The 13,536-nt window shown below is 49.8% G+C and overlaps 4 protein-coding genes across 4 annotated transcripts; 3 read left to right on the forward strand and 1 right to left on the reverse strand.

The window, feature by feature from the left end:
• Positions 1-413: 413 nt before the first annotated feature.
• Positions 414-2,710, forward strand: IAR55_000460 (uncharacterized protein; the record flags this gene model as incomplete). Its single annotated transcript, XM_066943596.1, has 5 exons — positions 414-1,034; positions 1,090-1,450; positions 1,516-1,604; positions 1,660-1,830; positions 1,886-2,710. 5 exons carry the CDS (start codon positions 414-416, stop codon positions 2,708-2,710), a joined length of 2,067 nt encoding a protein of 688 aa, XP_066806138.1.
• A 460-nt stretch (positions 2,711-3,170) lies between these two features.
• Positions 3,171-7,695, reverse strand: IAR55_000461 (valine-tRNA ligase; the record flags this gene model as incomplete). The annotated part of the gene is made up of 21 exons (XM_066943597.1): positions 3,171-3,239; positions 3,318-3,467; positions 3,581-3,759; positions 3,827-3,959; positions 4,034-4,237; positions 4,303-4,458; positions 4,523-4,680; positions 4,733-5,111; positions 5,160-5,330; positions 5,379-5,537; positions 5,588-5,669; positions 5,718-5,821; positions 5,879-6,097; positions 6,148-6,236; positions 6,305-6,419; positions 6,481-6,600; positions 6,658-6,739; positions 6,802-6,966; positions 7,036-7,258; positions 7,336-7,500; positions 7,560-7,695. The coding sequence occupies 21 exons, from the start codon at positions 7,693-7,695 to the stop codon at positions 3,171-3,173; spliced, it is 3,258 nt and encodes a 1,085-aa protein (XP_066806139.1).
• A 508-nt stretch (positions 7,696-8,203) lies between these two features.
• On the forward strand, positions 8,204-10,241 carry IAR55_000462 (uncharacterized protein; the record flags this gene model as incomplete). Its single annotated transcript, XM_066943598.1, has 12 exons — positions 8,204-8,278; positions 8,336-8,370; positions 8,438-8,569; positions 8,669-8,799; positions 8,861-8,952; positions 9,019-9,151; positions 9,217-9,325; positions 9,377-9,514; positions 9,586-9,819; positions 9,876-9,988; positions 10,052-10,173; positions 10,236-10,241. 12 exons carry the CDS (start codon positions 8,204-8,206, stop codon positions 10,239-10,241), a joined length of 1,320 nt encoding a protein of 439 aa, XP_066806140.1.
• A 649-nt stretch (positions 10,242-10,890) lies between these two features.
• On the forward strand, positions 10,891-13,312 carry IAR55_000463 (uncharacterized protein; the record flags this gene model as incomplete). Its single annotated transcript, XM_066943599.1, has 8 exons — positions 10,891-11,052; positions 11,197-11,387; positions 11,473-11,846; positions 11,968-12,100; positions 12,152-12,230; positions 12,335-12,712; positions 12,777-13,161; positions 13,221-13,312. The coding sequence occupies 8 exons, from the start codon at positions 10,891-10,893 to the stop codon at positions 13,310-13,312; spliced, it is 1,794 nt and encodes a 597-aa protein (XP_066806141.1).
• Positions 13,313-13,536: the final 224 nt, after the last annotated feature.

Below are 13,536 nucleotides of genomic sequence, written 5' to 3' on the forward strand. Positions count from 1 at the left end.
TTCTCAGTGAGCTACGTTCACTTTTTCAACTTTCATCGCAGACTATATCATCATCACCATCATCATCATCATACCTTGAACATCTTCATCTCACCGATCAAACAGGCATCGAATCCCCGTTCACCGAATCGAACAAAGTAATCGTCTCCCGGTCATCAATAGTCAGCCGGTCACCTATTTCCATTCCTGTAACGTCATAATCGATACGACCGAGTACGGCATCGATTCATTCGTACACTGTAACAACCCCCGTTGGCCCATTCACTCTGGATTCATGGATACATCGTTTTGAACGTATGTTCTCAGCTGTCTTTTCAACGACGTGTATCAAAAGGCATACATATGCTTACTGAGCTCTCTTCAGCCTCTCACACTTGTGACTAGAAGGACCATAGGGCAATAACAACATCAGCATGGGTAACGCATCGTCCTCTCACGCGACTTCTGGTCCATCTTCGTCCAGCACCCCATCCACCCAAGCACGACCTACGACATCGTCCTCATTGCCCATCCCTACAGCCGCGTCGACACCTGCCGGAGGTGGTGCTGGTGTTGGCTCATCCAGTGCCTTCCATTCAGGTCTTACACCGCCTACTTCACCTCCGTCACCACCCCCGCCATCCACCCCACCACTCCTTCCTTTCGCAGGGCATCTGTCTCCTCAGAACCCACACGCGCTTTCTCATCCCCAAGCGCACGACTATTCCAAATCAGTTGTCACTCGACTCATCTTAGATGGCAAGCTGGCACCGTTCTATCGCGGCTTGGAAGATTTCGAGGAAGATTGGACCGAGGAACAGGTATGGCGCGCTCTGACCGAGACAAGGGAGAAAGATTACGAGGATGGGGTCGAGAATTCGTTCACAGAGAAGCTGAACGAAGAAAGAGAAGGTGGAGGAGCCATCGGAAGTGTGGCCAAGAAGATCGGGATACAAAGATCAAAGCAGAACAGGCGGGAGGGAGAAAAGGAAGAGAGAGAGAGGAAGGAGAAACAGGTTTACCTCAACTCGCTAGAATGTCCAATCTGCTTCTTGGTGAGTCGGTCCAGGTCTCTCAACACAATTGGCATGTCATACTAACAGCGACCAGAACTACCCACCAAACATCAATACCTCGAGGTGCTGTCAACAACCTGTCTGCACAGAGTGTTTCGTCCAAATCAGACGATCCGAAGCTACGATCACACATATCGAGTCGGAACCTGCTTGTTGTCCCTTCTGCATGGAAACCGATTTCGGTGTCATTTACGAACGACCGCTCACCCCTCTGGCGAGTCTGTCAGACACTGCTCTGGGGACAACTCCTGAGCCGAATGAATCAGGCTTCTCACAGGCGCTCAGCTTAGGCTCGGATGCTGATCTCAGTGTGGGTCCTGGCATGAATCCAAAGATGAAGGAGACCGTAAGAAGGAAGAGTGTGAGCTCAAAGGCCGCAGAGGTAGTCACGATTGGTGAGCATTCAATCCGTATTCTGGAACAGATCATGACCTGACATCCCATCGACTGTCTTGTTCAGACGAAATCCGACCGGATTGGGAGACCAAATTAAATGCAGTCAAAGCGGCTGCTGCAAGACGTGCCTCGCGAAGGATCGTTATGCGTCAGGTGAGCCTTGAAGGCATTGATTTGCTCTTCTAGCTGTTGACTCCTTTTCGAATAGGTCGGTGATCGTCTCATTCCCATCGGTTTCACCTCGGCAAGAGCCCCCGGGACTGCCGACTTCAGTATGTCACTACCGCAGATGCAAAACAACGATGATACTTCCGGGGGTGGAAGCCCCAGACGAGCTGGTCGTCGACGAGAATCCAACAGGGAGCGAGAGCTAGAAGAGGTGAGCTAGGATTTTCTGCATTGCAGACGATATTCGGCTTACGTTACGCCCCCAGCTTATGATAATGGAAGCGATGCGATTATCCCTCGTGGATCATGAGGACCATCAACGAAAGCTGGCCGACGAGAGGAGAGGTTCAACTACAAGCCAAATCAGTCAGGGGGGTTCTCCTTCGCCGAATCCCGGAGGATCATCTGGTCCGTCTACAACTTCCCTCGCGCCACCCCTCAACACCGGTCCGATCATTACCACAAGCTCCGTATCATCCAGACGTGCGTCCTCTTCTACGCAACAGGATAAGCCATCCGGAACGTCGAAGCTGCTGAGCAAAATCAACAATGTACGAGCTCGAGCCAACTCAGCTGCGTCGTCTCGAGGCAGCGGCAGTGGCGACTATAAATCGGTTTCCTTCGCTGCCAACCCCGCAGCTGGAAGTTCGAGATCGATCGTGAATTCATCATCTTCAACGCCTGGCGGTTCAGTACCGGCAAGTGGGCTTGGAAGTGGAAGCGGACTTGCGTCTGGTGCATCAGAATCTCGACTGGCCAGGGCGACGCCGATCTCAACAACCTTCGCACCGACTGTGACGACCTCGACAGGTGGATCAGGCTTGAGTCCCACATCACCTGCACCCGTCGCAGTAGCCCCGGTAACGACTTTGGCGAGTCCAGCCGCGGTCCAACCAGGCTCCCCTCCCAGTTCGTCAGGCTTACCAAGGTTGAGTCTCGATATGCCTGCTTTGACACCTGCGTCAGCATCGACTGCACCTTCCAGCGGGAAGCTTCCGCAGAGGGCGCCGCTGAACAGGTTGGAAAGTGAGATGAGCGAGGCGACTGTTGGACCGAGCACTTATGCACAGTTAGACAGCGATGAGGAGTAGGGAAGTCCCGATCCACTATCGGTGGCTGAGATCGAAGAGAGAAGGGTAGTTTGGGCTCTGTGTGTTCAGTCAATTATTGTTCCGTATTCTCTATAAATTGGTTTCTTACTCTCTTTGTACATACAGTCATGCCATTTACAAACACGATTTTAGAATTTTCGGTATTATTGTTTGAACGAACTCACACTCACACAGTCCCCGTTTCCCCTTCATTTGACTTTTGACTTGACAAGAGAGATTTGTAAGAGAGCAGGAAGGAACAACAAGAACGGGATCGGATTGGGTAGTAGTCACAATGTGCAACATAGTACATGATATCAGGAATTTGATTGTAAGGTACGGCTCGCATCGTTTCGCAACGGACCCAACCAAGAAATGATGACCAGTAAATGCATGATAATATAGTAGTGCAAGTGGTAATTTGACCCTAAAAATGCGATCTGTCTCCATATGACGAAATCTACATTAGAGATTTGAATCGCTCAATGGCAAGTCGTAGAGTTTCAATCTCCGTCTCGATCTTCTCCATCTATCGAATTGCAACACATCAGTCGACTGAATGTTCTACTTGGACTGTTTATGAAGATGGGGTTCAGACATCACTCACCTTCTCAGCGTTGACAGCTCTGACATCTTCTCTAACTGTGGTCTCGTAGTTTGGTTGTTCGATCACTTTTTGCAATTTCACTTTTGACCCCTCAACAATCGCAGACTTCTTTTCGAGCTTGTCCACCTCAGAAGCAGCGTCAATCTTGCCCTGTACGGGTGAAATGAACGTTGTTTAGCATTCATCACAAACCATATCCGAGTAGCCTATATCTCCCCGTTGAAGCAGGTCTTCGCCAAGATCGCAAAAGGTATCAAACTCACCTTGACGGGGATGTGGACGTTAATGTCGGTGGTGACAAATTCCGTTCCACATCCTCCTGGTACCTCGGCATCATCGACAACGAACTTCAATGTTCCGCAACCCTTAGTCAGACCGATGATGATAGGTTCTTGAGACTCGAGCAATTTTCTTTGGTCCGTATTCTTCGCTTGGATGATGACTGGCGCACAAGTTCAGCGAATCGGATCCAGCACCAAAGCATCGCCTCGAAGTCATATATCACTCACCGGTGATCTTGTCCTCGACAGTCTTGCCGTTTGTGGGCAAGTTATACAGACCGACAATCGATCGGGCGGATTTGATGCACTCGACAACGAGATCGAACTGTGCTGCCGCTTCGGGGAACTCTTGCTCAGCAAGCTGCTCAAGGCATTGGTGTCAGCATCTATTCCCTCTCGCCATCCTCCTCCTTGACGGACAGAACGCCAACTCACCATCTCGGGGAAAGGCGCCAACATGATCGTCTCGCAGTCATCACCTTGTCTTCTGGGCAGACGCTGCCACAAGTCCTCGGTGACGTAAGGCATGAAGGGGTGAAGGAGTTTAAGACCGCCCTCAAGACATGTGTAGAGGGTATTTTGCGCAGAGACCTTGGCGGCTGAGTCAACGTTGGCTTCGAAAAGGGGTTTGGTGGCTTCCTGCAAATCAAAGGCATATCACATCGTATCAGCCCTGCGCGCGAACATGTGGTCAAAGCACTCACGATGAAGACATCACACAGGTCGTTGAGGAAGTATTGGTAAGCAGCGTTGGTGGCGTCGGCGAAATCTCGGTTTTCTAATGCCTCTGAAACTGCTGCACTGGCGAGGTTAAGTTTGTGGAACAACCATTGTTCAACAAGACCTTCTTGGCCAGTCGGCTATATACAGGACGCGATCAGCGTCAATCGTGACCTGCAGGGAGCGTACCGAAGCGAGACCTACCAGGGCAGAAGCGTTGGGAACGAAGCTGCTTTGTTGTCGGACACCATCAAGGTTGACAAGATCCATTCGGAAGAGACAGAACTTAGTAGCGTTCCAGAGCTTGTTACAGAACTTTCTGTAGCCTTCGACCCGGCCGATATCCATGTTGATGTCTCGTCCTAACACCAGGTTGTCAGTGACACGTTCGTATGAGTTGGGACGAGAACTGACCTCCTGAAGTGTAGTTGCAGAGAGTGAATCTCAGGGCATCGGTACCGCACTGAGGAATACCCTTGGGGAATAATTTCTTCTGTCCATCTTCAGCCTTCAAGATCTCCTTCTCAGGCAAGTTACCCATTCTCAGATCGTTGTGTAATTTTTGCAGATTTTGTCCAGTAACGACATCCAGAGGGTCGATGACGTTTCCGAGGGATTTGGACATCTTCCTACCATACGCGTCTCGTACCATAGGGTGGCAGTAGACTTCCTTGAACGGCATTTTATCGGTAAGTGCGTTGCCGAAGAAGACCATTCGAGCGACCCAGAAGAAGAGAATATCCCATCCAGTCTCGAGGATGGAGTTTGGGTAGAAGTGTTCCATGTCGGCAGTCTGAGAAGTCATGGTCAGCAAGTTTCAGGAAGGATCCACAGACCTTACCTTCTCAGGCCATCCCATGGTGGAGAAAGGCCACAGACCAGACGAGAACCAGGTGTCAAGAACATCCTCATCTTGCTCCAGAGTGTATTTTCTCCCTTGAGCCCGCTCCTTGGCCTTCTCTTCGGCCTCCTCCAGACTCTTGGCTACGATCCAATTCTTGTTGTCCGCAGTCTACGGATAGTCAGCACAGCACTTGATGGCTTTCTGTGTCAGACTTACATCCGGGGCCTCGCCATCGAATTTGAGGAGGTAAGCAGGACATCGGTGGCCCCACCATAGTTGTCGGGAGACACACCAATCTTGCATGTTCTCCATCCATCTGACCCAATCAGCGGCAGAGGTCTTGGGCTTGATTTCAAGCTCGCCAGCTCGAGTTCGCTACGACTTGTCAGCTTGATGATGATATACCACCAGAAGGAATAGCTCACCTTCAGCGCCTCCTCAGCCATAGGCTTGCAGCTAATCCACCATTGAGGTTTAAGGATTTGCTCAACAACATCACCAGATCGGCTGTAAATAGTCAGCAAGACATGAGGGAGGCCAAAGGACTTCACTCACGAGCAGATAGGGATCTGCATTTCGTTGTCTTTCTGCTCGATGTACAATCCCTTTTCCTTAAGATCTTTGATAATGGCGTTTCTGATGTGGAATCGTTTCATACCCTACTCGAATGTGAGCCACAAAGCTGAGAGAGGCCAGTAGCACGGAATGTTGCCCACCTTATATTGCCCAGCGTTCTCATTGTATGTTCCATCGTCATTCATTAGGTTGATGAACTGCAGGTTATTTCTCTGACCACATTCGAAATCGTTAGGGTCATGTGCTGGTGTAATTTTCACAGCACCAGTACCGAATTCCATGTCGACCGTGATCGCGTCAGTGATGATTGGGATCCGACGGCCGTTGAAAGGGTGGACGACGAATTTTCCGTGGAGGTGCTGCAGGTTCATCAACGTCCTGCTACGTGTGGCTGACTGTAAGGGCCTACCTTATATCGTGAATCATCAGGATGGACAGCTACGGCTGTGTCTCCTAGCATAGTTTCAGGTCGAGTGGTAGCAACAATGATTGTTTCGTCTGCAAGAGGGGTGTACATCAAATGAATATAAGGCGATCCACAAGTGTAAAGACCATTTCTAACTTACCAGAGTTTTCGATAGGGTAGGCAAAAGAGGTAATGACACCAAATTCGAATCGCTCTTTGGCATCGTAGCCCTTGACGTTCATGAGAGTTCGACCGGTCAAATGCAATTGGTCAACCTGTGACATGCGGGGTATGAGCTCATTCTCAGAATTTATCAACAAGCCATATATAACTCACCTCGAGGTTTGACAGACTGGTGTTGAGGTAAACACACCAATTGACAAGACGGTTTGCTCGGTATAATAGACCTTTCTCGTGCATGAGGCAGAAAGTCTCCTTGACCGCTGTACTGAGAGACTAGATACGCGACAGCGTTAGCTCACCGTCCATCTCTCGGAGCGAGGTTTCACTGACATCGTTCATTGTGAAAGCGACACGGTCCCAATCGAAAGATCCTCCTAATCTGGTCATTTGGTTGGTGATCTTCTCCTGATATCTACGGGTCGAGAAATGGGCATCAGTTATCGGAGTCATTCGTGCCTTTCGGCCGTGACTGACTGATCCTTCCACTCCCAGACCTTCTCTAAAAACTTCTCTCGTCCGTAGTGATGTCTGCCGTGTCCCTCTGTTTTCAACAACCGTTGCTCAACTACCGCTTGTGTGGCGATACCAGCGTGGTCGTAACCAGGCAGATAGAGAACTGTGTGGCCTTGCATACGTTTCCTGCAACAACACCATATCAGCTCGACTCTCTAGGTTCGGCCCTGACTTAGAGCAATAATCACTACTCACCATCGAATCATAGCGTCTTGAATAGAAATCGTTAAAGCATGACCGATATGCAAGTTTCCAGTGACGTTGGGAGGTGGGAAGGTGATACAGAAAGTGCCCTTCTCTAACGGCTTGCCATCTGCACCATAACGAGGCTTGAAGAATCCCTTGGCTGTCCACCAATCGTAATGAGCAGCTTCGACCTGAATAGGATCGTAACCCGATGGAAGATTTCCAGAGACATCTGAAGGTGATACGGCAACTGTCAGCTACTGCGGAACACCTTGGGGAAGCTTTGCTTCGACAGAAGTGATTGCTCACCTTTCTTCTCTCCCTTGGGAGTGGGATTGATCCACTCCTCAGCAGGAGCGGCCTCCACTTTCTTCTCTTTCTTCTCAGCCTTGTCCTTCTTCGGTTGTTGGACAGCAGAGGGACCCTTCACGGCAGCTTTGGCAAGCTTTTCGAGTCGCTTAGCCTCCTTCTTGGCTGAGTGCCTATGTATCAGCTGCCCGCGCGCATACATGTGTCTGCCAGTAGCTACTCACCTCCCTTCTTTGACTCTTTCACGACACCTTCCCCACCCTCGGCAGCTGGAGCGGCCTCAACAGGCTCAGCAGGGTTAACCTGCTCAGCTGGCAAGAGCTCCGGGGGAGGAGCGGCCTTGTTCTCCTCTGTCGACATTACAATGCTATATCTTCTAGCGTAGATGGTTGTTGTTGATGCCGTCGTTGCTCTATGTGCGAAGGTTGGGTGGAAATCCAATGGGTGTGACTTGATTTTTGTGGGAAGATTGTAGAAAGGGCGGCTCGAGTATCTGAGTATGTGCTGGAGCATACACCAAGACTAGATTCGAGTCGACGCTAGGTGGTTGGAAAGGGGTAGTGTGGGAAACGGTTATCTAGTTTGAATGACTGTGAGTCGAAAAAAGTCGAGAGATGCCTTCATTCAATTTCAGCTGCGCCATGCGGGGGAGAGAACGAAGTTGAAATGGGTTGGGATCACAAAGTGGGTGATGTGGATAAGTTCATCGAGACAACACAGCTCGGTAACCGGGACTGTTCACGTCGTCACGACCACACCTGGCTCTGTTGTTCAATTTGTTATTGTCCGTCCTTGATCTCGCACGCTGACATCAACATCCCAAGAAGACAGCTAAGATGATCTCGGTAAGCTATCATCCTTTCAGTGCATGGACCAGTGTATGGACTGCGAACTGACAGATCTCACGCATCAGGCTTTCTTCATCTTTAATCAAAAGGGAGAAGTGAGCTACAATATCATGTTGGTCCACGCCGACCATTACTGATGATATGGATCTCAGGTCCTCATATCTCGACTCTTTCGAGCAGATTTAAAGTGAGTCATACGGAGGCAACCCCCTGATACTCTCTGGCTCCAAGCTGATCTCAGCCGATGCCACCAGACGTTCCATCTCAGACGTATTCCGAATACAAGTCATCTCCAACCCCGACGTCCGTTCTCCTATCATCACCCTCGGGTCTACGTCCTTCTTCCACGTCCGGGTCAACAACGTCTACATAGTGGGAGTGACAAAGTGAGTCGGCGCATGCGTACTCTACCCCGCTCTCTCGTTCTACGTCAACACAAGATCCGGTTCCCCTCGCGATACTGACGAAAACCATTCATTGCCAAGATGTAATGCATCTGCTGCTCTAGTCTTCGAGTTCCTCTACCGATTCGTCACTATCGGGAGAAGCTATTTCGGAAAGCTGGACGAGGAGAGCGTCAAGAATAACTTTGTACTAATATACGAACTGCTTGATGGTACGTCACGAGCAATCTCGAAAGAGATGGTTTACCGAATGAAGACTGACTATGTGCGTAGAGATTCTCGATTTCGGATATCCCCAAAATTCAGAGATCGACACACTCAAGATGTACATCACCACAGAGAGCATCAAGTCAGAGATGGCAGTGGTACGTCAGCTACGGATTCTGCGTTAGCTATCGACCCACACCAGCTGACCTATCATTACCCTATAGCGGGAAGATTCATCGAAGATCACTATCCAGGCTACGGGTGCGACGTCATGGCGACGGTCTGATGTGAAATATAGAAAGAACGAAGCGTTCGTAGACGTCATTGAGACGGTCAACCTGTTGATGAGCAAGGAGGGTGAGTCGAGTGGCCGCAAATAGGAAATGTAACGGGATCTCGAAACTGACATTCGTTCACTCCAGGTGCGGTGTTGCGGGCAGATGTGGATGGTCAGATCTTGATGAGGGCGTATCTGAGTGGTACACCCGAATGTAAATTCGGTCTCAATGATAAGCTGGTACTGGCAAAACGGTGAGCTGGTTTTTCTTCGATTGTGTTGATACAGCTGACATCAGAGAGTAGCGGGGATCAAACGTCGAAATCTGATAGCGCCGTCGAGTTGGACGATTGCCAGTTCCATCAATGCGTCCGTTTAGGGAAGTTCGATTCGGACAGATCAATCAGTTTTATTCCGCCAGATGGAGAATTCGAGCTCATGCGGTATGTCCGCCTCACTACTATATCGCAAGCGAAACTTTTCTTTTTGAACTCAAGCTGACTTACGGACTCAGCTACCGGTCCACGAGCAACATCAACCTGCCATTCAGACTTCAAACCCACGTCACTGAGCCTTCTAGATCCCGAGTCGAATACACTATCCACCTTAGGGCATCATTCGATTCAAAACTCAGCGCAAACAACGTCGTGTTGAGAATTCCAACACCCTTGAATACGACCGGAGTACAGGCCAAAGTAGGGGTGGGAAAGGCGAAATATGTGCCAGGGGAGAACGTGATCATCTGGAAGTGAGTGGGGAAGACTATCATACACGGAAACATGGCGCTTATCGGATCGCACTCAGGATACCGAAGATTCAGGGGGCACAAGAATGTACTTTGACAGCGGAAGCCGATTTGGCCTCAACAACACATAGACAAGCTTGGTCTAGACCGCCGATCCAGGTTGACTTTTCTGGTGAGTTTGGTGGCGGAACGTCTCCTAATTCTGATGGAGACTGACGATATACTTCAAAACCAGTGGTCATGTTCACAGCTTCAGGTTTACTCGTGCGATTCCTGAAGGTGTTTGAGAAGAGCGGATATCAAAGTGTGAAATGGGTTAGATATCTTTCGAAGGCGAATGGATCGTACCAGATTAGGGTGAGTTGGAGTGGAACCAAGTAGAGCTGCTTGACTTGGCTGATCGTTGCGCGTCGAAACAGTTCTAGATGAGAAGATATAGGAAGAATGAGGTTCGAGGTGCTAAGTCATGTGAGATGTGTATCTTTGCTTTTGACGAACATGTATGGACGATGCGTTGTCCGTTGACGTTTAAATGACCCGTCATCATCGGTCGAATGGAAATCTCTTCGAGCGGTACTCAGCCACCGACAGATGTAAGTTAAGCTTAAGCTAGACCTGAGATTCCGGAACACTTTCCACGAGCTCTAAACAATCGACGTTCTTCGCTTCGAAGCTCGGATGAGCCAGGTCACTCGCGCCAGAATGTCATGCAAGGTGCCATTTGGCACCTCTGATCAAGTATACGTGCTGGTTAGCTATGCATATACGATGATAGGGGGGCCAATAATCCAACAATGAATACGTCGGGGTGATCGGAGAAATGATAGACCGAAGAAGAGATCTCTGCAGTTCGGCAATCACCGGGCCGCAATAACAACCAACCAAAAGACTCTCCATTCACCGACCAACCACCGACTTTGTCCTTTTGACATCTCATCTTGATCCTTAGTTTGTACAGCAAGCATAGGTCGGATCGACAAAAGGGAGTGACCAACAAGGAGACGAAGAACACTTCCAGATCGGAACATCGAATTCACAGCGTTAGTTCCCAACTCAAGTCGATATCTTGTCAGCATGCCTCTGCACTTTTCGTCTTCGACTCTTCGGTCCGCGTTGAGGTCACCAAGATTGGCCACTGCATCCTCATTTCGAAGAGGTCTTTCTGGTCAGAGTACAGTGATCAGGCCTGCTCCATCGGGTTTCCTCATAGGAGCCGGAGTGGCTCTCGCTATACCTGTGAGTGGACGTCCATGCATCGACATCGGTCATTTGCCGCCTCGATATACCGATATCTTCGTCATTCTAATCTATCTAAACCGCTCAAGCAATCGCAATCCTACCTTATATCAAGGTACAAGCTGACTGGGAAGCACTTCACAGACATACCTTTACCTCAATAGAGCACATCTAGACTCGCATCCCGATACAGTAGCCTCAGCGGTTCCTGACAGAGTGCATTCGGCGGATGATGGAGGGAAAGAGGTCGGCGTGAGATCTGTCTCGATCAAAGATGTGTTGGACAGGAAAGATGGGGATGAGATCTGGGTAGTAATTAAGGGGGAGGTCTACAAGTGAGTCATTCCTACCAGGCCATCGAGGTGTCACTTTTACTTTCGGCCTATTTGCCATTGGACCCGCGTTGATCTTTATCCACAGCGTCACAGAATTTATCGAAGACCATCCTGGTGGACCTGAGATCATCAAAAGCAACCGATCGCGCGACGTCACTCCCATATTTCAACCCCGACATCCCACCGATCAACTTGACGAAGAGAACCTCCCGCCGAACGTCTACCATCTAGGACGTCTCGACGTCTCGACAGCTTCCGATGAAGAGAAGGATGAATTGAGATTGAAGTTCTCGAAGGATGAGGAGGAAGAAGGAGCTAGGATCGAGAAAAAGAGGAAGGAGATCGAGGAGAAGGGGCTAGGAGGGATTGTCAATATGAGAGATTTCGAGAAGACAGCAAAAGAGATGTTATCAGCGGTCGGATGGGCGTACTATTCGTCAGCGGGTGATGATGAAATCAGTGAGTGTCGTGGGGAGTTAGGGGAGCAATTGAGCACGTTTCGGCTGAATGAGGATGGAGATGAGAGGAGCCTGCCTCTGAGAAGTCTACAACCAAGCTGACGAGCGATCTGACGTTTTAGCCAAAATCGCAAACAACACCGATTACCAAAAAGTCACTTTCCGACCTCGAATCCTCAGACAAGTGGCCAAAGCGGATGCAGCTACAGAGATCCTCGGCCACAAGAGTACGATACCTGTCATGATCTCCCCTGCGTGAGTTTGGTGATGAGCGAGGTCAGATGATCTGTCTGATGACGAGATCAGGGCGATGGCGAAACTTGGACATCCGCTTGGAGAAGTGAACTTGACGAGAGGTGCCGGCACGACCGGTATTATTCAATGTGTAGGTCTTATTTCATCTACCCGTGTATTTCCAGTATATGAGTCCGTTCCCCTTCGTCCTACGCGCTTTCGTCCAACATAGCGCAGTGGCTGACATACTTTCAGATCTCGTCTTTCGCCTCTTGTTCCCTCGAGGAAATCTGTGCCGCTCGATCTCCCTCTCAGCCCCTCTTCTTCCAGCTCTACGTCAACTCGAAACGTGATCTTGCCGCCGAAGTCATCAAAAAGGTCAACAAGCTAAAACTCGATGCGATCCTGCTCACAGTAGACGCTGCCGTCGGTGGGAAGCGAGAACGTGACTTGAGACTGAAGGGATCTTTCGAGCCCCCTTCCACTGGAGCGTATGAGAAGCATGAGGACACCAAGGGTGTCAGTGAAGCCATGTTCGCCGGGGTTGATCCCGATTTACATTGGGACGATATCAAATGGATTAGAACGCAAACTGATCTCCCTTTGCTCGTGAAGGGTATCCAAACTGTCGAGGTGAGTACAGAAGCCCCTTTTGTCTAGCTCCCGTCATCTAGACTTACAGTACGGCTCGAAACAGGATGCTGTTTTGGCGTACAAGAACGGAGCAGACGGGATAGTGCTCTCAAATCATGGCGGTAGACAGCTAGACACTACCTCTACAGGTCTGCATACGCTCCTTGAGATCCGAAAACATGCGCCATACCTCCTCCGACCGGAGTATCGTGGCCAAACAGGTGTCTCTCAGGCTCTCTTGGACAATCCCGAAAATCTCACTCCACCAGATTTGAAAGATGCCAAGCCATTAGACAGGAAATTCGAGATTTGGGTAGATGGAGGTATCTGGAGAGGAACGGATGTGGTCAAAGCACTGTGTCTGGGCGCGAATGCTGTTGGTGTGGGCAGAGGGTTCTTGTATGCTCAAACGGTCGGAGGAGACAAGGGCGTCGAGCATGCTGTAGGCAGTGAGTATGGGATCGATACATTCTGCTGAGGTCAACACTGATTCTTCATATTATCACAGTTTTGCAATCGGAAATCCTCCTTGTGATGCGATTACTTGGTGCGAACAAGGTGGAAGACCTCAGACCTAGCATGGTGAATGTGAAGGAGTAGCCTAGGAGCATGCAGACGAACATCTATGCATTGCATCTGCAGGATACTCGTTCATGCAGCTCTTTTAGATGATACAGACCAAAGCTCGGATTTCCGGCTCCGATCCGATTGCGTGCCTGATGGGCGCTCTCGCAGAAAGGGATCCCAGATTTATTACCTCTCATTATCGTTCTTCACGATTGCGTCTTGATGCCTGTTATGAGAGGCGGGTACTTGAGAGGTAG

Source organism: Kwoniella newhampshirensis, chromosome 1 (assembly GCF_039105145.1).
Source record: "Kwoniella newhampshirensis strain CBS 13917 chromosome 1, whole genome shotgun sequence".
In the NCBI taxonomy this organism is placed as follows: domain Eukaryota; kingdom Fungi; phylum Basidiomycota; class Tremellomycetes; order Tremellales; family Cryptococcaceae; genus Kwoniella; species Kwoniella newhampshirensis.